The sequence below is a fragment of the Lagenorhynchus albirostris genome, chromosome 4 (assembly GCF_949774975.1).
Source record: "Lagenorhynchus albirostris chromosome 4, mLagAlb1.1, whole genome shotgun sequence".
Taxonomy (NCBI): Eukaryota; Metazoa; Chordata; class Mammalia; order Artiodactyla; family Delphinidae; genus Lagenorhynchus; species Lagenorhynchus albirostris.
The window spans coordinates 49,800,754-49,828,428 of record NC_083098.1 but is presented as its reverse complement, the minus strand read 5'-3'; the positions used below and the strand labels follow the sequence as shown (position 1 = coordinate 49,828,428).

At 38.0% G+C, this 27,675-nt stretch overlaps 1 protein-coding gene across 1 annotated transcript in view; it reads right to left on the bottom strand.

Moving 5' to 3' along the window:
* Positions 1–27,675, bottom strand: part of ADAMTS3 (ADAM metallopeptidase with thrombospondin type 1 motif 3) — a 289,212-nt gene that overhangs the window by 243,725 nt on the left and 17,812 nt on the right. The window contains exon 3 of the mRNA XM_060147233.1: positions 24,474–24,880. Coding sequence (XP_060003216.1) covers positions 24,474–24,880 — 407 coding nt within the window. The remainder of the gene's footprint in view (positions 1–24,473; positions 24,881–27,675) is intronic.

Here is a 27,675-nt window from a genome sequence, read left to right as displayed (position 1 = left end):
AAACTGTGATTAAAAATCTTCAAACAAACAAAAGCCCAGGACCAGATGGCTTCACAGGTGAATTCTATCAAACATTTAGAGAAGAGCTAACACTCATCCTTCTCAAACTCTTCCAAAAAACTGCACAGGAAGGAACACTCCCAAATTCATTCTATGAGGCCACCATCACCCTGATACCAAAACCAGACAAAGATACTACAAAAAAAGAAAATTACAGACCAATATCACTGATGAATATAGATGCAAAAATCCTCAACAAAATACTAGCAAACAGAATCCAACAACACATTAAAAGGATCATATACCATGATCCAGTGGGATTTATCCCAGGGATGCAAAGATTGTTCAATATACGTAAATCAATCAATGTGATACACCATATTAACAAACTGAAGAATAAAAACCATATCTCAATAGATGCAGAAAAAGCTTTTGACAAAATTCAACACCTATTTATGATAAAAGCTCTCCAGAAAGTGGGCATAGGGGGAACCTACCTCAACATAATAAAGGCCATATATGACAAACCCAGAGCAAACATCATTCTCAATGGTGAAAAACTGAAAGCATTACCTCTAAGATCAGGAACAAGACAAGGATGTCCACTCTCACCACTATTATTCAACATAGCTGTGGAAGTCCTAGCCACGGCAATCAGAGAAGAAAAAGAAATAAAAGGAATACAAATTGGAAAATAAGTAAAATTATCACTGTTTGCAGATGACATGATACTATACATAGAGAATCCTAAAGATGCCACCAGAAAACTACTAGAGCTAATCAATGAATTTGGTAAAGTTGCAGGATACAAAATTAATGCACAGAAATCTCTTGCATTCCTATACACTAATGATGAAAAATGTGAAAGAGAAATTAAGGAAACACTCCCATTTACCACTGCAACAAAAAGAATAAAATACCTAGGAATAAACCTACCTAAAGAGGTAAAAGACCTGTACTCAGAAAACTATAAGACACTGATGGAAGAAATTAAAGATGATACAAACAGATGGAGAGATACACCATGTTCTTGGATTGGAAGAATCAATATTGTGAAAAGGACTATACTACCCAAAGTAATCTACAGATTCAATGCAATCCCTATCAAATTACCAATGGCATTTTTTACAGAACTAGAACAAAAATTCTTAAAGTTTGTATGGAGACACAAAAGACCCCATATAGCCAAAGCAGTCTTGAGGGAAAAAAATGGAGCTGGAGGAATCAGGCTCCCTGACTTTAGACTATACTACAAAGCTACAGTAATCAAGACAATATGGTACTAGCACAAAAACAGAAATATAGATCAACGGAACAAGACAGAAAGCCCAGAGATAAACCCACGCACATATGGTCAAGTAATCTATGACAAAGGAGGCAAGGATTACAATGGAGAAAAGACAGCCTCTTCAGTAAGTGGTGCTAGTAAAACTGGACATCTGTATGTAAAAGAATGAAATTAGAACACTTCCTAACACCAAACACAAAAATAAACTGAAAATGGATTAGAGGGCTTCCCTGGTGGCGCAGTGGTTGAGAGTCCGCCTGCCGATGCAGGGGACACGGGTTCGTGCCCCGGTCCGGGAAGATCCCACATGCCGCGGAGTGGCTGGGCCCGTGAGCCATGGCCGCTGAGCCTGCGCGTCCGGAGCCTGTGCTCCGCAACGGGAGAGGCCACAACAGTGAGAGGCCCGCGTACCGCAAAAAAAAAAAAAAAAAAAAAAAAAATGGATTAGAGACCTAAATGTAAGACCGGACACTATAAAACTCTTAGAGGAAAGCAGGAAGAAAACTCTTTGACATAAATCACAGCAAGATCTTTTTTGATCCACCTCCTAGAGTAATGGAAATAAAAACAAAAATAAACAGATGGGACTCAATGAAACTTAAAACTTTTGCAAAGCAAAGAAAACTACAAACAGGATGAAAAGACAACCCTCAGAATGGGAGAAAATATTTGCAAACGAATCAACGGACAAAGGATTAATCTCCAAAATATATAAACAGCTCATGCAGCTCAATATTAAAAAACAAACAACCCAATCCAAAAAGATCTAAATAGACATTTCTCCAAAGAAGACATACAGATGGCCATGAAGCACATGAAAAGCTGCTCAACATCACTAATTATTAGAGAAATGCAAATCAAAACTACAATGAGGTGTCATCTCACACCAGTTAGAATGGGCATCATCAGAAAATCTACAAACAACAAATGTTGGAGAGAGTGTGGAGAAAAGGGAACCCTCTTGCATTGTTGGTGGGAATGTAAATTGATACAGCCACTATGGAGAACAGTACGGAGGTTTCTTAAAAAACTAAAAATAGAATTACCATATGATCCAGCAATCCCACTACTGGGCATATACCCTGAGAAAACCATAATTCAAAAAGACACATGCACCCCAATGTTCACTGCAGCCCTATTTACAATAGCCAGTTCATGGAAGCAACCTAAGTGTCCACTGACAGATGAAGGGATAAAGAAGATGTGGTACATATATACAATGGAATATTACTCAGCCATAAAAAGGAATGAAATTGGGTCATTTGTAGAGACGTGGATGGATCTAGAGACTGTCATACAAAGTGAAGTAAGTCAGAAAGAGAAAAACAAGTATCGTATATTAACGCATATATGTGGAACCTAGAAAAATGGTACAGATGAACTGGTTTGCAGGGCAGAAATAGAGACACAGATGTAGAGAACAAACGCATGGACACCAAGGGGGGAAAGCAGCGGCAGGGGATGTGTGATGAATTGGGAGATTGGGATTGACATGTATATATTAATATGTATAAAAGGGATGACCAATAAGAACCTGCTATATAAAAAATAAAATAAAATTCAAAACAAACACCCTCAAAATTAACTATTTGTTAAATTACACATAAAAGTATACTGTACATTGCCAAATACTGTACATTGCCTACAGCTTATATTAAAGTCTAACTTTGTCAATAATCTCCTCTATTAAAATTGAGGTTATTTATAGCTTTTAATTATCTACTTCCATTACTATAATAAAGAGCAGTTTCCAGAAAAATCAAGCCATAGTAACTGCATACAAATGAGTGCTTCAGTGAGCAAACAAAATTATTTCAACAGGTTCCCAGGCTATTTAACTATACCACTGGTCAACCTAGATCTCTGAAATAATCTCAAAATATCTAGGTTTTTGAGATGGCCCCAAAACTTCCCACTAAAAACAGAGCTTTAAATGTCCCTTTAACCAAACAAGGAAGGAGAACTCAAGAATTTCAAGTAAAAACATGAAAACATGGGAGACTTCTACAGAAATGAAGCTATGTGAGATGGCAGGTTAAATTGCTGGAACCAATACAGGGACATTTCACAATCAAATAGGAAATGGAACACCCTTTCTTCTACACACAAATCTGTGACTGGAAAAGAAGACTGGAAACCTTTCCTCCCACCATTGACCTTCTGAGTAGGTGTGGTGGGCCAAACTTCATCCTCAACATTCACCACAGATTCTGATCTGTTTAACATCTGGTCCAGTCTGCATGGTCACTGAATGCAATTTAATCCAGTTAGTTTCTCTCCATTCAACTTACATTTCACCTCCATGAAATTTCCTCTCTCTCAGAACAGATGAAGCAGCACCTCCTACGTTGTCCTGGTTATAACCCTCTTGAGATGACAGCACCCTTCATGTTGAGGGCACTTCACAGAACACTTGAGGTTACTTGAGAATCAGAGGCCAGAAACAGAAAGGGGAATGAAGTGACCTACAAAGTTGGTGATTCATATCAGGTACTGCAATGAGAAAACAGTGATCCTCTGCAATCAGACTGTTCCCATTACTAACTTTAGAATAAATTGAACCTTTAAGTCTCCCCCCACACAGGTTCTATTCTATTCAATCACTACACCTTATGTAACAGCTTTTTTGGAAACTGGTATAGAAATGAATCATAATCAAAAAAAAAAAACCAGTCTTCATTTCTAACAATGTTAAAATGTTAAGACATTTTATGAAGGTTAAAACCATTATAAAAGTTAAAAAGTTAATGTCAGACAAAAGTTAATAAAAGGAAGAAAGACATATCTAAGGCTAAGCGAGTATCAAAGTGAGCTAATTTCCTAACACTAGCAACTGTTTAACAAAATTCTTTTAAGTCTTAAAAATATAAAATCCCAACTGTAACTGCACCAGATAGAAAATAATATTTACTTACTCTATTTTCAGACAGGGGATCTTCTAACAAAATTAATGGGAGAGGATAATGATGTCTGAATTTAATATCCTAATCTTTACTTTTCTAGGAGTTTGGGGCATTTTCAATAATTTCTTATATAGCAAAGAGTAAAGGCTTGACTATTCTAAAAGTTGAATACGAGAGGAAAAAAATATATGCAGAGTATTTATTCAATCTACATTTGACACGTGCATTAAAAGGAAAAAAACTTTCTATTTCCAATGAATTTTGAGGCAATTTCTTTACAATTTCATAAAGATAACACAGGCCCAGGGTAATAAGTTCTGTTTTTCCTAAAAAGCACAGTTTCTAGAGTTCTTACCTGTTTACACAATTAACATTTAAAAAAACAAACCTGAGGACAATGTTTTCCCATATATTTTATAAGCATTTTGTTTTTCAATATTGTGAAAACAAATTAAACCAAACTAAAATTTTATGCAAGTGTCACTCTCAAATTAAAATGTAATATACAAGAAAACGTATTGCCTACATTGTGTAAGGTAATATGTGAAGCAATTCTACACTTAGCACTAAATTTTAAGATAAAATATGAAGAATCTGTATTGAAAACTTTTAAACAGTTTTTAAAATAATTGCATGACTCATCCCTATTGCCTTTGCTAATTTAAAAAATTTAGAAAATATCAAAATGCAGCCCACTCAAAAGTGACTCATTTGACATTGAATTACTTCCATGCCTAATCTGAACAATATCTTTAACATATAACCTGATTACAATTGTTATACAATTGTATAACTGTCTACACATGTTATAACTTAAGTTTAGCCCTATTGGGGAAAAAAAATTATTTGTCTCTGAAGGTTTAATGTATCTTGTTTTCTATTGTCAAGAAACGAGAACTGTGTGACCTAACGTATTTCCTTTTAAGCGTTAACTGCCAAAAACTTTAGAGCAACCTTTATCTCCCAAGTGTTTAACCTTGTTCAGTTCATGTACTTGAAAATATTCCTTTTAGCGTCCTTCACATGGTCTTTGTTTGTTTTGATCTTTCCTTAAATGCTTAGCTGGCACTGTCCTAACATGTAATATCCTTGAGTCCTTTCAAAGTAAGTAAAAGTAGAGACTTCAACAAAAGTAGAAAGGGAAGAGGGATGGGGAGGGAGAAGAACAGACAGGAGGAAGACAGGAAGGTACGCGGGCACCTACACTCAAACCTATACACATCTGATCCTCAGAATTGCCGCAGATCTGCTGCTCTGTTTGAGAAAACAACACTAGACTCTTTCTAAATAAGTACATGTTGACAATGTTCTATGATTTTTAAAGCTGAGCAATGATGATCTGTATTAGTAATAAACAATAAAAACTGAGCACATTTAAAAGAAGAATAGTTAACTTGATTTACTATTTATTATGTCCCAGGCACGGTACTAAGTGCTTACATGGGTTATTTATTGCTCACAATAACCCATGAAACAGGTTTTATTATTATTATTATTAAATTATTATTATCACCATTTTGCTAATGAGAAAATGAGATTTAGAATGGTTTTATGCCTAGTATGTGCTGAAGCCAGGACTCACACTGCTAACTCCAGAGTCTGTGCCCTTAGCCAGTATGCTCTCTTCATTGTTATTAAGTAAAATGCCTGTTGTTCATCTGGTATATAGTTTCTGAAGTACAGAACTGGCATGATGCTTCATGAGAAGTAGGCATAGGGCAGCCAGCTCAAATACATACTGGAATGGATAATAATTTTATATGGTCAAACCAAGTATTCATGTAAGCTGAAGAGAAGGAAAAATTAGAACTGGACAGAATAGGAAGCTGCCCTAAGACCTCTCAGAAGTACTCTGGATTCCTAACCAAGTGCTAGACAGGGAAGACGGTGGAGACAGGAATGGTGAGACCTGGGTTCCAGTTCTTTCCCTGCTGCTTATTAAAAATGTGTGATGCTGACCTCACCACTCCACTTCCCTGGGCTTCAGTTTCCTCATCTCTAAAACAATGGGAATGGCTCTATAACTGCAGCTCTCTGACGAAATCCTGGGAGGACATGCAGGCCTTTACTATATTCCCGTTAAGTGTGCTCACAGCTCCAGAGTGGTCCACGCTGGGAAAAGCATCTGCTCCACATCACTGAGAGTCAAACAGAGTCTTAGGACCCCACTCCTGTTTAGTCAGAGTAAATGCTTCTCCTTTGAGAGATGCCACTTCATTGAGGAAGAATACTCCAAGCTAGACAAGCCCTGGATTAGCACATGGATCAGATAAAGGACCCAGAAGCAAGCTGTGACCAAATGTCCCTTCCACTAAGTGCTCTACCACCCAGACATAACTTAGGGAAAAAAAACCAAACAAACAAACTCAAATTTCTCCCTGAAACCTCATCAATTATTAGAGGAGCATCTGAAATTAAAATATAAAATAAAAACAAAAAAATAAAACAAAACAGTCACTAAGGCAATTAGGATAACTCAGAAAACAAGCCAGTTATCAGCCACATTTAGTGTGGAATAGTTCATCACCTTGATAGAAGTGACACTTAAAAGAACTTATAGGAATAAATCTCCTGATTTTCTTTTGGCTATAAGCGCCAAAGAAAGAGAAATGGGCAGTCAGGATCAGACTTAAGTAAAACAGTGAAGAACGGAAAATGTGTGGTCCTTTTCTTTTGTTCATCTCTCCCTGATGGTCTATTTTCCCAGGCATTGCCCAGTTCTTCCCACCTTCCCTCACCTATGCTTCATGTTCAGTCTCCCTCACCTGCCCTTTCTCCTAACCCTTCAGTGCCCTGCAGGAGCAAGTTGGCTCAATTGATAATGCGATTTAAGCTAAGTTAGAAACTCCTAACTAGAGAATATGACATTTGCATTTTCTAATCGTGAAAATTCCAGGCAAAATGACTATGAGTGGGGGTGGGGTGGGGGGTAGGATCCCCTTAAATCATCCCCTGGGTACCTGTGAATAGCACAAATCAAATTCCCCCCAGAGAAACACAGGGGTGTGTAAGGGGTGCAGTGAGGTATCACAAAAGAATTGAAGAGTCAGGGATTTGCCAGCACCAGCCTTCTAGGGCTTCTCCCCAAGCAGGAAATTGCTGCACTGCCCCACGGCTTCCCTGCACCGGTGCCCAGGCAGCGGGCCAATTCGCTAACCCTTTCCCTGGCCTCGCACAGACAGCATCATCCGTGCAACCCTGGCCCCGCCATAACCCTGGCTGGCTTGAGAAGAGTTGGCAGAGAGAGTCCAGACTGTGCTATTTAAAGCTATAAGCAGCTACTGTGGATGGAGATGAGCCGCTTTAGTGGCAGAGGATAAGGCCAGACGCAGAAGATTTTCACTTGCCGTAATGAAATTCACACACCTCCTGGGGGAAGGCACCCAAATTTGATAGAAAACAGCTCAGTTCCATTTATTAATTACTAGTACTCATCTATCTATCCCAACCAGCAATTTTTTTCAAGGTTAAACTGCTTGATTTCAAATTCTCAGATTCAATTTTCAGCCTCAAAATATACTGATGAAATATATATACATCTTTGCTATATATACATCCCCCAGAAACCCACAAGTTTATATTTTACAAAAACATACACACATACGCTGTTGTATACAATAGGTATATGGATAGGAAGTACATATGTAACGAGAGATCCAGATATGTGTCTATGCTGGAATTCAAGGTGCCCAAGCTTTCTGAAGTATTAGGAATACCCTCTGAGAACTAGGATAATATAAGTCAAAAGTATAGGGTCTGAATGCAGGTATCCGGGTCTTCCGTGAGACACAGCACAAGATACTCATTTCCCTGGGCTCTTAATCCATAACTGGGAACTGTTGTCAGGATTAAGATAATTCCTGTAAAGGACAGATCTGTGTCTGGCACACAATTATCGATGCCCATAAATTTTTAACTAGTATGAGAAATAGGATAAAATACCTATGAACAAAATAGTGCCATTTGCAGAGACGTGGATGGACCTAGAGACTGTCATATAGAGTGAAGTAAGTCAGAAAGAGAAAAATAAATATCGTATAATATCGCTTATATGTAGAATCTAGAAAAATGGTAGAGATGAACTTATTCGCAAAGCAGAAATAGAGACACAGATGTAGAGAACAAACTTACGGATACCAAGAGGGGAAGCGGGGGTGGGATGAATTGGGAGATTGGGATTTATACACTACTATGTATAAAATAGATAACTGATGAGAACCTACTGTACAGCACAGGGAACTCTACTCAGTGCTCTGTGTTGACCTAAATGGGAAGGAAATCTAAAAAAGAGGGGATATATGTAAACGTATAGCTGATTCACTTTGCTGTACTGTATAAACTAACACAACGTTGTAAAGCAACTGTACTACAATAAAAAATTAATTTAAAACATTAAAAAATAAAAAGCAATGTACATACCTAAGTAAAAATACTTTATTGCTAAAAAATGTTAACCAGCAATAATAATAATAAATTCACAAATTAAAAAAAAAAAAGATAAAACACCTATGGTAGCTCAGGAGAACCATGGTGACAGATTAGTTTTCTTCTGAAAGTCAAATTTTATCTCAGCCAACCCAGATAATCTGACCTTGTGGTCTCTTTGCCCCCTTACTTCCTAAAATGTGCTCAACAAGCACCTTATCTAGGGAACTCTTATTTATCCTTAAAAACTCAGCTCAAATACCATTTCCTCAGGGAAACTTTCTCCTATCCCTAGCCTAGGTCAGATGACTTTGTTACTTATTTCATAAAACAATGTCCCTTTTCCGTGATAGCATTTATGCCAAGTTTATCTTTACTCAGGTGACTTTACAGAAAGTAAAGTCTGTATTTCCCACTTTATCTAAACTCCATGGGGGCAAATATGATGCCTGTTTTTGTTCATTGTTACATTCCCAGCACTGAAAGTATATAGTAGCCATTGAATGAATGAAGGAATAAATGACTCAGCCAAGTTCTCTTCAGATATTAATCAATCTATTTATCTCCTCCTAAGAAGCAGAAAGAGAAAATTCACTCACAGGAATATAAAAAGACTCCTCCTAGGGGTTACCAAGAGACACAAAAGTTGGAAAAACCACTTATTGTCTAATAGAAGACAAACAATGCAAGAAACTGAAGAAGTGTGGCTTTCTGTACTTGGCTTGAGAATAATTTTTACCTTCCATCAAGGAGAAACCACGGAAAGAAACGAAAGGTTACAAGGCAGGGTTCTGGGTACCAAAGGGAAAGGATGGAGGGGAATTCTGCACAGAAGCATTTCAATTAAAAGTTCATAAAACCTGTAAGGTGATAGTGAGCAGATTATAGTATACTGACATGGAACTTACGTCCTGTGTCTTCATTTATTCAGTAACTCATCACATGTTTACTGTGCACCTACTATTATCAGGCATGGTACCTGGTTTTGAGGATGTAAGAGTAAGCATTACAGATACAACTCCAACTCTCATGGAGTTTACAGTTTAGCAGGGGGGAAAAGCATTAAACAATTTATTTGTGATCAGTGATTAGAAAGAACCATAGGTTGCTGTAGTAAAAACCTCGACCAGAAAGTCAGTATGTTTATTTTCTTCCAAGGAATTAGTCCAAAGTATAACATTTTTATAATGTCTTTTTTTTAATTCCATTTTTTTTTTTTTTTTTGCAACACGTTGCCATGCTGACTTGTATCTGCTTCCTTTGCTTAACAGGAGTAAATTAATTTAAGAGACACACTATACCTCTACTATGGTGTTGAACTCAAGTGTGGGCTTGGATCAAGATGATGTTGCCCCTTCACTATAGTTCATATGCAAAAGAAGAGGAAACAGAAAACTAAAAGAAAAAAAAAAACTTAGTTATGAAAACCACAGCATTAAAACGCTATTCAGAAGGATAGAACTGATTTATATGAAATCTTAGGAACCTTAAACTTTCAAGTTCATAGCACCCCCTTCAATTGCAAAAGTTATGCACTGGGAAATCTGAACACATCCAAGAAAGGTCTATAATTCACCTTGAAAAAGTGGTAATCAATTCCCTATTCTAATATTCACACCATTCAGTCTGTCAGCATTGATCTGCTGAGCACACAGTGTGCCAAACACTGTTAAAGACCCACGGGAAAGAGTCCTTATCCTCAGTAGAGAGAGTCCCCCAAAAATAAATGTAAAAGATAAATTCAAGATAAGTTTGAGATGCAAATAATGGCTACAAATAAGATTAAAATCACTAATATAGTGTAGAGCGACTAAAGTTTCTGTTTTAGCTAGAATGGCCAAAAATTCTTTTTTGAGGAAACGGAATTTAAGTTAACACCCAAATGATGAGTAGGAATCTCTATTTAAAGATCTAGAGGGCTTCCCTGGTGGCGCAGTGGTTGAGAGTCTGCCTGCCGATGCAGGGGACACGGGTTCGTGCCCCGTTCCAGGAAGATCCCACATGCCGCGGAGCAGCTGGGCCCGTGAGCCATGGCCGCTGAGCCTGCGCGTCTGGAGCCTGTGCTCCGCAACGGGAGAGGCCACAACAGTGAGAGGCCCGCGTACCGCAAAAAAACAACAACAAAAAAACCCGGTAAAGATCTAGAAAGGAATGTTATGGCTGAAGAAACAACATTTCCAAAAGGCCAGAGACAGAAAAAATTTGGATTTGAAAGACAAAAGGAAGACCAGAGGGGGTTGAATGTAGTAAACAAGGGAATGACATCAGAGAACATGCTAAGACCAGATCTTGTAAAACAGTGGTTTCCAAATGTAGAGTCACCTGGGAACCTGTTAGGAATGCAAATCTTCAGGCTCCTCTACAGACCCACTGAATCAGAAACCCCAAAGTGGCACCTAGAAATCTATGTTAACAAGCCCTCCATGGGATTCTCATGCCCACTAAGGTTAGAGGCCTCTTGGAAAGAACAATGATTCTCAACTCTAGCTGCATATTAGAATCATCTAGAGCAGCATTTAGTCTACTTATGCTGAGCCTTACCCCAGACCAAATGAATCTGTACCTCTGGGGTTGGGTTTAGGCATCTATATTTTCTTTAAAAGCTCTTTAGGTGATTATGAGACAATGATTATTGGAACTACTGACATAAGGGTCTTAAAAGTCATGGTAAGATGTTTGAATTTTAATGGGAAGCAACTGAAGGCTTTTAAGCAGAGAAAAGTTCGTCGAATTTAGAAACGTCACTTCAACTTCTACATGAAGGATGAAGAGGGTCAAAAATGAAAAAAAAAAAAAAAAAAGGAGGTCACTGTAGTGTCCAAGGAAGAGATGATAGTGATTTAGATCAAAGTTGTAGCATTGGAGATTACATAAGTAGATTCAGAACATATTTTATAAAACAACCTCAAGATTTATGGATGGATTTTATGAAAGAAATGAGGAAAAAGAGGAGTCTAGCATAAGTCTAGGTTTTTGGCCTGAGAATTAGGGCCCAAACTTTTCTCTGTGGAGGAAGTCACGCAGGGGTAGCTGTCAAGGGATGACCTTCAGCCCTGTTAAATTTGAGATGGCTATCTGACATCCAAGTGGAGAAGTTGAATGGGCAGCAGAACACACACACAAATCTAGAGCTCAGAGGAGAGGTCAGGGCCAGACACATAGAGTCATTACTGCTTGATGGTATTTGAAGCCATAAAATCACATGAGATCATCTAGGTCGAGAATGTAACTATAGCTCAGTGTAGCACTGAGCTGGTGTATGGACAGAATACAAGGTTGACTCATGAGAGCCCACAAAGTGTGATGGCCCCAGATTGTTAAAACACAGGACAACTGAAGATCTCAAGGTCTCCGTGTTGCCCCATGGCACAGTTCTACCACCAGTTCTTTTTTTGTTTTAAATATATATTTTTTTATAAATTTATTTATTTATTTTTGGCTGCGTTAGGTCTTCATTGCTACACACAGGCTTTCTCTAGTTGCGGCGAGAGGGGGCTACTCTTTGTTGCAGTGCGCGGGCTTCTCAGTGCGGTGGCTTCTCTTGCTGCGGAGCACGGGCTCTAGGCACACGGGCTTCAGTAGTTGTGGCTCATGGGCTCAGTAGTTGTGGCTCACGGGCTTCAGTAGTTGCGGCACACGGGCTCTAAAGCACAGGCTCAGTAGTTGTGGCGCACGGGCTTAGTTGCTCCGTGGCATGTGGGATCTTCCCAGACCAGGGCTTGAACCCGTGTCCCCTGCATTGGCAGGCGGATTCTTAACCACTGCGCCACCAGGGAAGCCCCACCACCAGTCTTGAAAGCAAAGTGACTTTAGAAACTTGCAAGCACTTCGTAGTGACTATTGGCTACTGAATAAATTAAAATGAGGATACACTTCAAAGCTCTACCTACCACTGGGAAATCTTTACATGAATCAAAAGAGGAATCTAAGGATCAGACACAGTAAGTAGTTTGTCCAAGTTCACAGTTTCTGTATTCTGCCAGAACTTGGCCTGGGGAGATGGTGCTCACCAGTGCTTCCAATGTACATGTAGCCTCCAGGCAAGGGGACCAAGAGAGGAAGTTGTGGTTGAACACAGTTAATCCAATCTGGGACTGATGGGTGCTGAGTCAGACTGGCTGCGATGATGACTGGGCAGGGGGGCAAGAGCCAAGACGGTATTACAAACCAAAGAAAAAAGTTCAAATTCCTTACCCGAGAAAGCAGGTCAGCTGGGGAAAGCCAGTATCCAGTGTCATTGCACATAAACAAGAAACAGACAGTTGAGTTACGGTGTCTGGCACTAACCGAGAATGGGTTAGAAGTATAAATTTTCAGGTCCCTACGCAGACCAACTAAATCAGAAACTCTGAGGTGGCTATGAGCAAGCTATGTTTTAACAAGCCCTCAGGAGATTCTGATGTGCACTAAGGTTAGAGGCCCCTTGTGGAGAACCATGATTCACAGCTTCCTAAAAGCCGCCTATTCCTCAAATGCAACCTATGAGGAACTCTCCCAGGAAAATGGCTCCATCAGTAGAGCTGATACACATTCCTATGTTGAGGTAACTCGGTACTCTCCCTACAGCATAGCCAAGTCACACAGCCAAGCTCTTAATATTTTATAAAAATATAAATATATTTCTCTCTGTATATATATACATATATACACACATATACACATATGTGTGTAGATAGAGAGATAGGTAAGTAGGTAGGTAGGTAGGTAGACAGATTTCTCTCTACTCTGATAATTTCCACATTTCATTAGGAGTCAAGCTATAACATCGCCCAAAACTGTAATAGCAGTTAGGTTCTTTGGAGCTTTCTAGAACACAGGATTTTTTCATAGTTAGTGGATTAAAAATAAATTTTAAAAAACAGAAAAAGCATTATTATAAAGTAACCATATCTCAAAAATAACACTCATACATGCAATTTCCACTCCAGACCATGATCAATAAATAATGGTCAGTGTGACGTTTTGATTTCTTCCTTGGCCAGGAATGCACAGTCCCTAAGGATAAATAGAATACAAACTTAGTCACAGAGTCACAGAACATCAGTTCTAGAAGGAATCGCAGGAAGCTTATAGTCAACAGTTTCCTAATTTTAGATCTCTGGGCTCTTAGGAACCAGTGGAGGCAATAACAAAGATCTGGGAATGACTGTCACTGTGTCATAAGGCTGAACAGAATGGTACAGGTCTACGAGTAATTTAAGCTTTTCATGTGAAAAGATCATCAACCAGTACGGAGAGAGAATAATTTGTACTCACTGGGAATTTTGACCAGCAATTTTGTATATTTTTGATCATTAACAGATAGGTAAAATTTTTAATTACTTAATAAATATTTTAACCAGTTTACAAAGTATTTCAAAACATAACATCCAACAGGCAGAACAAAAAGAATCACTGATCTAATTCAAACCCTTAATTTTTAAGTATGGGGAAGAGTACCCAGGTAGTTTCATGGGTACAGTTCAAATTTTATAACATCCTCATAGGTTAACAAGTTTCTAAAATTTTTCCAAGAACAGCATATAAAAAAAGGCCTCTCCCAGAAAATTTTAGGTTAATGGCTAGGGCCAATAAATAGGCTCAGAGACTTCCCTCATCATTATGCTAAGTCTTGGTGTGGTACCACAGTTGAAGCCGAAGGTGAAAATGACGTGCAGCTGACCAAACAGAAACAGAGATCTTACAGTGACTTAATTTTACCTGGACCCACATCACTATGCTTGGTCTGCCTTCTTGTCCTGGCAGCCAGTTAATACCATCCTCAGAGCCAGGTATGCAAAATAAAGCACTATATGAAGCCAGGCAGGAAAGCATGAAATATTGGCACCCTATAAGCAAGATCAAATATCCTGTAAGCCCAAAAGAAGTATTACTGCAAGATTCCCATCACTATGTTAAAAGCATCATGTTTCACAGATAATGCTAAATAAAACGTTTCCCACTGTGTTTGGGTTGCTAATGTTTGCAGAATCTCTCACTAAGTGCTGTTCTTCCTTTTCTCTTGGGCTTACATGCTCAGACTGGGTCCCTCTATGTTCACATGACACCCAAGTATCTAATAGCACAGTCCTCTCACTCTAAAGATCTTCTACTTTTAGGGACATCACCAGGCAGAGGAAGGCCTTCCAGAAACCTCCTATGTTTTAAATTGGGGTTGGAAAGTCCTATCAGCTAATCAAAATACTCACAAAGACCTCAAAAATCTACTTTGATAACGCCATTTAAGTTCAAAAATGCATTTTCTGGTAGCTGGAGCTAGGGACCCACCATGCCACCTTTATCTCCATCCCCCCCAACTGCCTCCATAGACTTATAGCCTTTTTTTTTTCATGGAAGACTCTAGACTGGAAACAAAAACAGATATAAGATAGCATATTAACTACTATCACCAAATAAAAGAAATATGAAAACAAGACTCTGAACAACAGTATATACCACCTAATGCCATAGAACTCTTTATCACTATCCCCAAAATGTCTCACTCTGAGGTTCATAATTTAAAATATCTGACCAAAATGAAAAGCCTAAGAAGTATGTTAAAATTATGACTAATGCCTCATTAATGCCATTCCAGCCAGGGTATGGGCTATATCACACCACTAAAGGGAAATGTTTCCTAAAGCAGAAGTTGTGTGCTGTGTAATGCACTGAATGATTAGTGGTCAACTGCATAAAACTGAAGTATTATAATAATAACAACAATAAGAGGTCAATCACAGTCACTATATCTTTGTCACCTCTGAAGAATCTAATACATGGAACAAGGTATTTTCACTTTATATTTCTAAGTAGAACCTAAGAAAGAACTTTCTATATGGCAGAGCTATATATAAATAAGATGAAAATTAGTGAGTTTCCCATCCTTAGAGGTCTTCAGGAGAACACAGATTAGAGTATCCCTCAGAGAAGGTGATGCTAAACGAGTCCTGCATCAAGTGGAGAAGGTCATCTGAAAATTACAGGATTTTCACCAAAGTATTCACTTCATAGAAGATTGTATTTTCCACAAGTTAGGTCACAGGCTGAGTTGGGTAACTGCAGCACATTTTTTTACTTTGCAAACTAAATCAACATCATTATTATTAATCACAAAATATTAAGGACAAATAATTATAATAAATGGAAAAAGAAAGAAAGGGATTGTAGTAACAATCATCGACTTCTCAGAGCCAGGCTGTGTGAAACATGCATTAATATTCTGTAAGCCCTCAACATAACAAGCATTACTTTCTCCTCTTTACTGACGGAAAGAGACTTCCACAAGGTTAAACAACTTGTTTAAAGTCACAAACTGGTAGGTAGTAGAACCAGAAGTGGAGTTCAGGTTTGTCTGATTCTAAACCAATACCATGCCCGCTCCCAACATGAACCATCTCCCTAAACCACTTTACAAAAGTTTGACTTCTGTCATCAATGGCATTTTACCAAACTGAACTCTTCCAAAGTATCATAACTCTAAATAGCTTGGCCACTATTTCTCTTCATTGGTGTTTACTGATTATTCTCGCTACAAAACTCTACACTGGGTATCTTCTAAACATTTTATAAAAGTAAGCTATAACAATCTAGACAATGCTTTTCAAAACCCTTCAGGCTATATAATATCCCTTCTTTTTTTTAAATATTACTGACTCTGGAGTTAGACATTAAGTGCAATCATATATCCTTATTTCTTCAATCAATAAAATAGAATTTTTAGAAATTTGTTATAATTATGGAGTATTTGAACCTGTTTATCAAAGGACTGACAATTCAACTACAATAAGAGCAATGATCTCTTGATATGTTTAATGTAGTCTAATACTGATCAAAAATTAATCAACTCCTTTGAAAATAAATGTTTGAAAAAAATACCAACTGTTTAAAATTTCTTATTTTAGAGATAGAGAATTCAAAGTCTGCCAACCTTAATAAAAAGTACAATTGAGTTTTTTATTCTAAATATTTTTTCAATTTCACTGTGATAGGCTGACAATCGTAAGATAAAATCTCCCTTTTCAATTGTATTTCTAATTAATCTCTCTACATTCCTAACAGTATTAAAAACATACAAGTTAATTCATGTCATGCCTCCTTGTCAACCATCCACATCGTAAGGAGCATATTTAGGTAACCTGGGGTAACAGAACTGCTAGGTGCTTTGCTGTCAGTCGACCTGAGTGCCATTCCAGCTCTGCCATCAACTCTAAAGACCTAACAACAAATATTGTCAACAGTCTTTGAATCAAAATATTTAACGAAACATTGATTTTTCTCTACCTTTTCTATGGTTTTTCATATATATGTGTGCATATGTGTATGCTTATGTGTGTGTATATAAACATATATATGTATTTCCATACACACACGTACATATAGTAGATATGTTAAATGACATAAAATAAAATGGGATTTAATATCGAAATCGACTCATTCACTAACAGCGTATTTTGTGTGTCTTGTTTTATGAGAGTTAGGTAAACTTGATCAAATTACACTTTATGCTGTAAGCAAAAATCACTAAAACAACATTAGAAATACTCCTTAGAGAATAGGAAGAAGTAGGGGATAGAACCATACAGTAAACACAGTAAGAAAGGAGAACATTTCAGATGGAAGAATTACAGCTATAGAAGGAGGTTTACTAAATAAGGCACGAAATTCACCAAACTTGAAAGATTGAAGGACCCAGATGATAGGAGAAGAAGTCAGATTTTTCAAAATCAACTTCCAAATCCTCTCAGATAAAATTTTGGGAACAAATTCTAGAAAAAAGTTACTGAGAAAAATACCTCCCTAAACTCCAGAGAAAAAGCCCATGACTTCAGCAAAACCCTTCTGTGAAGAAAAGCAACATAATCAAGGAATACAAATCCTTGCCCTTCTCTCATCCTGAATGCGCATGCGAGCCTGTCAATATCAACTACATGGTCACTGAATTTGGTCTTAATAAACATCACCAGGTTTTATCCTTTCTCTTTTCTCTCTCTCCCTTTTGTATTATATTTGCTCCTATATTCAGCTAAATACTGACCAAGACTACCTTGGCTCTCCCATATATTCATTACATATATTATAAAGTTCATGAAATCAACTTACCGCACCCTCTCTTCATTTTTATGGCCATCACAAATATCTCCTACCTCCCTCAGAGGCTCCTCTTCCTACCCACCCCAACCTCTACCATCATTGGTGATCACTTTAACATATATGGTTATCTTTTCAATTGTCTGGTATCACAAATATTGCTTTCTCCAGGAAGCCTTCTACTATCTTTCCAAGCATAAATATTCTTTCCACCATTCAGACTCTCACATGTCATCTATCCCAGTCTTAGAGTATTTAAAACATTCGGCCTTGTACTTTGGTTCTACGTTTGCATACCTTATTTCCAGTACTCTTGGAAGACAAGGATAATGCCTGGCTTACCTCAGTATTCCCCACAGCAATCAGTCTAGCATTTTGCATATCCTAGCACTTCAGAAAGCTTTATTAACTTGATCAGTATTCCTAGAAGCAAAGATTGTCACAGGAGTAACAGTTTTTGCAGTTGAGGACCTTGAGGCTGGGTTTACTCTGCAAGAACTCTATGACCTCAAAGCCTGATTATGCACAAAGGCATCATATCAACATCTCGCTGTGCTTTTGTTCTTGTTTTAATGATAATTTACCGAGAAGAAGATATTAAAGATGTGGTCAGCACTATTTTCACAGTTCTTAAAGCCTTTTTTGAGTATCTTTAAAAATCTGTATTCAAGTTATAATGAAGTCCTAGTTGCCACTGCATGGAGAAGAATGGAAGCATTACTTCCCAGGCCAACTTCCCCTCCCCTTTTATTTTCTGTTTTTCCATTCCTACACAAAGAAAGATGTGTAATATCACATTCACCTTTTTCCCAACTTTTAGCTCATCTTTAAACTTAATTTAAAAATTTACTATACCAAAGATAGAGAAGACAATGGGAAATAAATCATAATCAAATTGATGTAAATCAAATCATACGCTGAACAAGTGGTACTCATAAATAAACATGAATAGTTTAAATTAATTACAAAATAAGTATTAAAAAGAAATATTTTCAAAATCACACAAGAGAAATATAGCCAAAAACTTTGGAAAAGGCTTGACATATGTATGATTTGGGGTTTATGCAAATTAGATGCAAAATGTGAAAATGATCAAAGACTTTGCCAAACCTTCCTTCTTCACCCCAGATAAGCACAAACTGGCTGCCTATCTATTTGAGAAAGGAGGCACGGTGGGAAATGTAACCAATAGCCCAGATCCAGCAAGACTCAGCACAGGCAGGTACCACTCACAACTAGGATTAATACTGTCAGCTCCCATGGGCCATGGCTTGACCAAATCTCAGGAGAAGCAATGAGGCTTGTTATGGTACTGTTTCTCCCAAAGTAGTTAAGCTAGTGGACTGGTACCCACTTTTTCCCTTCTACTAATGGAAATTAAAGGATATAGAAGCTTTGAGAATCTTCTAATCCTGCACTGCTAAAACAGCCTGGTGTAGGTGCCTAGAAGTAAAACAAGTTTCCAGTCCTTTTTTCCCCAGACCTACTAAGATCTCTTAAATCAGCATGTAAACAGTGAAGACGCAAATCTCCCTCTGTCCCATCAATAAACACATGACACCTTCCATAGACACATTTCATGGGAGAAAAAGGTGGGAGGCACCTGGCCTTTAGAGATCAGGTTCTCCTCATAAAAGCAGATGTTCAAATGTCAACATCTAAAGATCAGTCCTTGAAAACCCTAAGTCCACTATAAATAGCTACAGATTTGTATCTATTTTTAGTATCACTATTTTTCATAATTACTAGGCAAATGTTCTCAATCCCAAGCACACTGGCTCATAATACTTTTTAAAATAGTCTTTTTACAAAGTGCTTCTGCAGCTGGACTTACTGAAATAGGCATAGCGAGGACATGTTTCTGAAGGGACCAAATCCTAAAGTAAAAGTCTTGAGGCAGGGAAGTCTTAAGGCTGTTTTCTTTATAAGTTTGCAGTTGTCCACAAAGACTTCGTTTGGCCATGCACACTCCAAATCTAAAAAGGGTAAGTTACCTCCAATACTAACCAGATGTGACTATCAGATATTTTAGAAAAAGGTTCTGCTTATGGTTCCCAAGTTGTTAACTTCAAGCTTCCAAGACCCCCTGCCCTAACAGTGAAGATTTCCCATTAGATGCCTCAGGAGGCCTAAGAGTGGTCTTGCGTGAGAACAAGGCAGGAGGAAGAGAAACTAGGAGGAAGAGCATCTCCCACCTGTGTTTTTACCAGGCCTTTCCTGAGTTTATCCATTTTACATATTATTTTATTAGATAACCCCTAGTGATTTCATTTGGAGGAAGAATTCCAAATGTTAAAAAATATTGAAAACTTCTGTCCTAGATAAACTCCCTTGATCATAAGGTCAGCCCACAAGGAAATCACTGAGCTGGATAACCCAAAATAGCCATCATCACTCAGTTCTTCCACTCCCAACCAGTTTCCTCTGATGTAATCCAGGGGAATTAACAAAGTAATATTGTTCTAGCAAGTCTAGAAAAATCCAGTTTCATTATGTTATGAATACATGACATAAAGCCTACTAACCAAATAACCCTTTATTTTGGCAAATCTGAAGACCACAAAGTATGACTGTGAGCCGCCACTACACACAGGGGAGATTTAATCGTGTTACAGGGCAAATGCCAGGGCTCTATGGAATAAAAAAATCTATTTTCAGCTGGGATTCTCAGCCAGAAGTGTCTTCCCACTCAGAAGTGTGTGAAACGCCTGCCATCACCATGACTCCTGACCACTGGACTCTCACCTCAGAGACACAGAAGCAGAGAGGCAAAGCATGTCAACAGCCTCCAGCCACAGACCACTGGGAGCACATCTGCAGTTGACAAGCTGGGTTTATTACATGTTGCACAGAGCCAGAACACACACCAAAGGGACCTGTGAGCATGTCAGTGAGAGAGCTTTAGAAAGAACCTATTAACACGATTAGGCTTTGGTTGGGTAATTTGGAGAAGGGTCTAGAGAAGCAGGCTTTTTAAAAATTGGATGCTGTCAGAAAACAAGAACAACTCCATGTTTGAATATTGTAACAATTCTCACCTATAAGTGGGTAGACTAGAGCAGGCATAACGCTGCAACTGGTGAAGAATTAGCTGTCACTCGTAAAACATAATCTTGTGATTCACTTTGTTATAAAGCAGAAACTAACACAACATTGTAAAGCAATTATACTCCAATAAAGATGTTAAAAAAAAAGTAATCTTGGCAAAGAGTCAGAAAAGGTCATGCTAGACGGGAAGAGATATTGTTCTTTGCCACACTGGGTGAAAATCATTGTCAATTCGTTCATGCAGAACACTTTGATGTTGATTTCAGAAACCCACAGAATAATATTTTAGTTATTACGCATATCTATGTCTAGATCACATTCTAGACCTCGGATCTGGATATATCACTCAAGGCATTTTTCTGTCCTCCTCAATAATGCCCATGTTAAAGGACCTTTCCTGTGATCATTTCATAGAGTTACCTGGAATAAGCAGACTCTACTGACTCTTTCAGTCAAGTTTCTAATGTCTAGAGAGAGAAAAACAGCTAAGCATTACTGCTTGCTTTTCAAACTATCTGGGGTGAATAAACAGTTTCCTTTCTCCCCAGTTGGTCTTGGACTGATAATTTTGTAAAATACAAGGAAAACTAATTAGTAGAAAAATAAAATGAAAAAACAAGACACAAAACACCAGCCCCAACTTTTTTTATTATTAATAGGCCCAATGCAAATATAACTCTGTCAAACTGTCAAAAACGTTTCTTTATATAGTCTCACCTTCCGTATTTATCTTGTCACAAACCTGAGTCTATGGACACATTTTGCATAGTACTGCTTTTTTAACTTAAACTAAAGCATTCTGTTTAATACAAATTAATTCTGTCTCAGAGCACTGCCCATTTCAAACATACACAGTATGCCACAAGGCAGTATTAGCGAAAAAGAGGTAAGGAGTTTCACTCAGGGAGAAGGCCACGCTAAGAACTTTCCAACCTCAGTGAAAAATAAATACCTGTAGCTGCTCCCTATGAGCAAGAGATCAAAGGACGCATGTAGAAAACCAGATCACTGGACCCCCATCTACACCAGTCTAAAATGCAACCAACCAGATAGGGCTTCACTGGCATTCTTTTCCATAGCAGGGGACTTAACCTAATGGTTTCTGGGCAGAGATGTTCCCATTGGTATTTTTAAGGCAGGAGTGGCTGTGCTTTCTACTAGGACAACTTGGATTTGATTATAATCCTGGAGCTTCCCAGGGCAATGGCTTTATAGCCCATCAGGTTAATCCTCAGGCATCTATGTTATCTCAGTATCCCTGCTTCCCTTCCTAAGTTCAAGAAGGTCAAACCCAAATCCCTACACAGCAAGCTAAAGGAACAAAAAAGGTTTAGGAATCAGCTAATCAGCCAAATTTATTTATATTCCCATCAATTTTACTTCCTACTTCATGTCTGCTAAGGAGCTTATCCTGTCCAATGCAATTCTGCGATTTTAAGAACCTGTCCCCAGCTTAATGAAGTAGCCACTGGTGTTATCACTCTAATGTATTGATCTGCTCTCTATAACCGTGCTTCTCTTCCTGCCATCATCTTTACTCTTCCTCCATAGCTGCTATGAGCTGGAAACTCTAGAAGAGGCTTCTGTTTCTGTACACCCACATAGGCAGCACTGCCTGCTGTAGGCTAGACACCACCCTCTTCCTGCATCAAGTGCAAGGCCTGGGCCACTTATGTCTGGTTCGAAATTCTGTCCCCATTCATAAAATCTCTCCAGAAGATACTTCCTTATACCACAGTTTTTTAAGTTAAACATGATTCTAATATGTATGTCTAATATAAACACACACATACATGTATACCAGATATTTTGGCACTTAACATCTGTGGCAAATTTAACATCTTTGAGCTCCATGAGGATGGTAATTGGGATCATTCCTGTCACCATTTCACAATGCTTGGAATAGTGCTTGACCTGTAACTGGCTTCCCAGAAATATCTTTTAATTAATTAATTAATCAATGGATCAAAGAATGGAACAAATGAATACTTGCGGTTTACACTGGTAGAGATGTGCACACGCGCACACACACACGCTATATCAACATACACATGATGCCAACAGTTAACACCATATCTTAAAAATGAGAAATTAATCCTAATAATCAATGTTCATTCAAACTCCATATCTATTTTCCTCTTCCTTACAGCAACTTGCTATTGCCCCAGATTTCTGTATCTATAACTAGATAATTTGACATGTACAGTAAGAAAATTACTGATTGCTAAGTCGGGTTTAAAAATCACTATGATAACGCATTAAAATAATTTCCTTGCCTTTTGCCTTCCTTAAACTGATTTTCAAGCTTCAAGTCTTCTAGCTCAAGCTTCAATCTTAACCAAGGAGATAAAAAATAATCTTTTTATGCTGTAAAACTTAAAAATAACACTAAATTAAATAATCAGTATATTTTACTTAGAAGTACTATAAAACAGTACCTTTTTAAAATAATTTATTTCTTTTTATATCCTGGTAGTGTTGAATCAACCTCTCTTAGTGAATACTTTAAACTTAGTCTTTTTAGAAAGCACTATCTATTGTTTTATTCAATGACTTAGTTAATTCAGACCTATTCAATGTTTGTGTGGAATGAGAGGAATTTGAGAGATTCCTTGTGTCTTCAAACCGAAGGGCATGGTCCAGCACTAAATGTGACAGTGTGGTCCAAAACGGACAAGAGTCCAACTTGGAGATCTGGACCTGCCACACATGCTCTATTCAGTTTTCCATCCTGACTTCTAAAACCCCACAGAACATCAAGAGGCAGTACAAGACCCCAAAATAAAGCTTACAACCATTAATCCACCAGCCTTGGATAAAAACATATGGTATCATAACTCCTTTGGGTTCTGCTTATGCATAGAGAGGACAGTGGCAGAAGATTCAAGGTATTGTTGGGGGACTAGCCAAGGTAGAAGGAACGCAAGGAATATTTTGAGAACTCCCAGAAGAGAGACAAAACAAAGACAATAGCTCTGAACTCCCAAGAAACAGCAGCCTGGCAACCATAGAAAGAAAAATGGTTGCTCTTTCTGAACAAAGACTTGAAGTCAACTGTGAATGGAAGAGACATAAACATTGACACACTTTTCAAATAACATCTGGAGATACAAAACAAATAAAAATACTTCCCATCTTCACAGCATGTGAAGAAGGATCAGTTACTACTGGCCTCATCCACAAAACTAAAGAGCCATATATGGGTATTCTATTCAAAAATAAAGAAAAAAATGAATCAAAGCCACAATACAGAGAGAACTACATCTCATGTCCATAGAGTAATGCTATTTGAACAAATTCTGACAGAGGAGCTTCTCATTTCCCATTTTAGCATTCTTTGGGAAGCGAAAGAATGCTTTCAAATACTTTCTTTAAGAGGATATCCAACATTTCCACATAAGAAGGGAAATACTATCATTTTGAAGGAATCTACACTTCTTTAGAAAGTTGTCAGAATGATTTTAAATAAATAAGGAAATAAAATCCCCAGTGTTATACAAGTGAACATATAAGCCAAGAATGCTAAAATAGTTGTGTTTGGTTTCTTAGACTAATGTTGTCTTCATGTCAAATTAAGCCAAAGCACACATCTTTGTCAGTAAAATGCTTTCTAATGCTTCTCCCTGAACCTAAAATATAATAGTGAGGTTTTCTTTCCACCTCTACTTTCCAAACCATGCTGAAGCCATGCTGCACTCCCAAACACCTGCAAACACACAGACACAAAAGGCAATGAGTCTTACCAGACCATCACAGTTGCTAATGGCAACAGAGGTTCCCGGAATGTCCATGATGTCACCAACATAAGCACAGTTAGTCTGCAAAGGCTCTGTTTTCCAGATTCTTTCTGAAGCACTTCCTGGTTGATGATCATTAATGCGGTCGGTTATATTCCCAGGCACCAGAGATGCCTCATGCCATTCCACAACAGCGCCAGGAGCTACTAGCTGAGTGTTGGGCTTTAGTCGCAGATGAAAATCTCTTCCAAATGCTGTGATGTTAAAGAACAATTGCTCAGAGTTGGAAGACACGTCCCTCGCTGACCTCTTTTTGTGATTTGCAGAAAGAATATGGGAGAGATAGTGTCCTTCAAAATTTGTGCTGACTGGAGTCACCAGCTCATACTCTCTCTGTCTCTTTATTGGTAGATCTGTGGGGTGAAAAATAGAATTGTAGAACCCTGTGTAACAAGAGAACACAGGAGGACATAACATAGGCATCAAGTGCCCACCTCACAAGACCGTACCTCGACTTGCATAATAAATATATTCTTGAACCATCTCATAAGTAGTAAATTCTGAGAATTCAAATCATTTCTCAAACGCATTTAGGTAACTCTGTGTTCAATGAATCATTTTCTTAATTTAAAAAAAAAAGTTTACTGCAATGTGAATATTCATCTCATTTATATGTTTGAGAATATGAACAGAATAACTTTCCATAAACTGTATCTGGTGTGCTTATAGTCAACACATACTCCCAGTTGATTTATCATTGGCATAACTGATAACTGCTACAAACTTTTAACAAAGTTGCTATTACATAGAAAAACCTTTTTCTGATTGTTTTAATTTTTTCCTTGTAAGAATCCTAGAATTTATACTAATCATCATAGCTACTTTGTATTACATCTACCACTGGCCTGTAATTTATACACTGTAGTTTATGGTGTGGTAATTTATACATATCTTTTCCATCATACCAACCCTAACAATCATACTTCACAGGTGAGGAAACTGAGATTCAGGAGGTGTGTGTCCAAGGTCAAATAACTGTGAAGCTCAGATATGTCTCCAAGTCATATTCCAAAGTCCACACACTCACTCTGCTACATCATGTTGTATCCCATAAATCACAGAACATTTTCAGCAAATGAGGAGAATGGAGTAAAAAAGAAGAAATAACCATCTATAAACTGAATACACTAGTACTGGTTAGTCAAGAGTAAATGGCATTGTCATTTTGCACCATATTCCTTACATGGGAAAGACACTCATTTGAATATGAATTCAGTATTTGGGGTTCACTTTACAACACGCGTGGCCACTTACATGTTAAACTGAATTTCACAATTAGAACTTAATTCCCCAAGTTTAGCCAAATGAGAGTACTGTGTCTGCTGAAATGCAAACATCCTGGGGAAAGATAACACATTAAATCAACCATTTCTCCCTTAACAGAAATGATTTTGAAGACAGAAGGAAATGAGGAGGGCAACAAGGATGAAGAAAGGATGCATGGAAAGGAAATTCTGAGAACATCAAGTTAAAACTTCCCCACCTTCATGATTCTAGCCTAAGACTAGTCCTGGAGTATAATAAAGTACCCTGAAAAAATGATATGATTCACAAATACTGCTCACCTATGGAAACTTCATGCGTGTTATCTAACACATTAGCATATGAGGCCCATAAATGAACCTAAAACCTATGGTCTTAAAGTATCCTTATAGAATCACTATGTTTTCGTTACTTTCCTGCTTTTTAAATAACTCAAAAAAAAAAAAAGTGTAAAGTACCAGAAGACAAGTGAAGGTATTTTGCAACTTGGAAATTCCTTGAGTGCCATGTTTGTTACCATTATGCCCCTTATAATGACCGATGTTATTTAAACAAAATATCCCGCTTTATTAAATGCACAGAGTAAGTAAAATGGTTGTACATATTTACTAAGCAGAGGAGTGAGGGTGGTCATATCACAGAGTAGAGTGAAGCCTGGCTTCCACACTGGGAACAGCAGCAACACAATTCCTGCTTCACAGGCTCTCTGTATCACAGTCAAAGGCTTACACCAGGCATTGGGGTGAGCACAGGCACACAGATTCGGTCTCCCTTACAACCAAATCCTTGGCAAATACTTTTGTAAATTCTGGTTTAGAGAAAGAACTTGAAATTTTAGGGAATGAACTCAAGAGTCACAAAAGCAGACTGATGGAGGGGAAAGTTTCCACGGGGATGGATGAATTGGGCTCTTGGAGGTGGATGGACAAAGCCAACCCCAAATTAATTCCTTAACGATAAGGAACTCCCCATTCAACTCAGTGTTTCCAGTATCATCTAATATAAGATTTTGTACCTGCCAGGGTCTCTTATCAGTAGGATTTGTTTACATGTTTAAGTTAGTAATGCAGGTAACTGGGGAACATTTGCTTTATCTATGATGCTCCATGTGCTGACTTACTACCCAAGGCCCATGAGCATCTGGCTGCACCAATAATTCCAGCTGTAACTCCTTCTTTAACCATCGGTTTACTGTGTCAAGGGAAGGAAAAGCGATGCTTCATTTAATGTATGGATTTCTCATCTCCACTGAAGGGAATTCACACAACTGAAGTCTATAAACAATATACTGATGCCTGGATAAGTGACTGGAGAACTAGAAAATTTAGGAAGAATGAAGGGAGTCTCCTCCACACCCAATAGGAGTTTCATGCTTACAGTAAACCCATACACCCTAGATTCTCTGGGATGAGTCCATTTTTCCACTGTCAGACAATGTGTTCTGAACTGTTATTCAAAATAAAGATGGTGCATTTCTATAGAGCTTTGTCTTATCCAATGTTAAATAATAAGCCATTCCTAAAACGTACACATAAGAAACATTTTTGAAATTAAACTCTGAATGAGTCATTTTCCAGTTGGGAATTAATGGAAAAGATACATTTAGCCCCACTGGATGGTAGTTAATGGAATGTACAAAGGAGCTACCCAGTCACCTGCCATTTATTGCAGAATAAATATCAGGCACTCTGCTTTGTGCTTGAGAATATACCTTCTCTAATTCTTACAACAATCACAGTTGGTAGGTATTACTACCCTTCGTTTATAAATGAGAAAGCAGACCTAGAAGGCCTGACACATAGCAAACAAGGAGCCAAAGGAAATTTTCAATTCTGATCATCTCGATGCTGAAGATCACGCTCTCACTCACTGAAGAATAGATGGA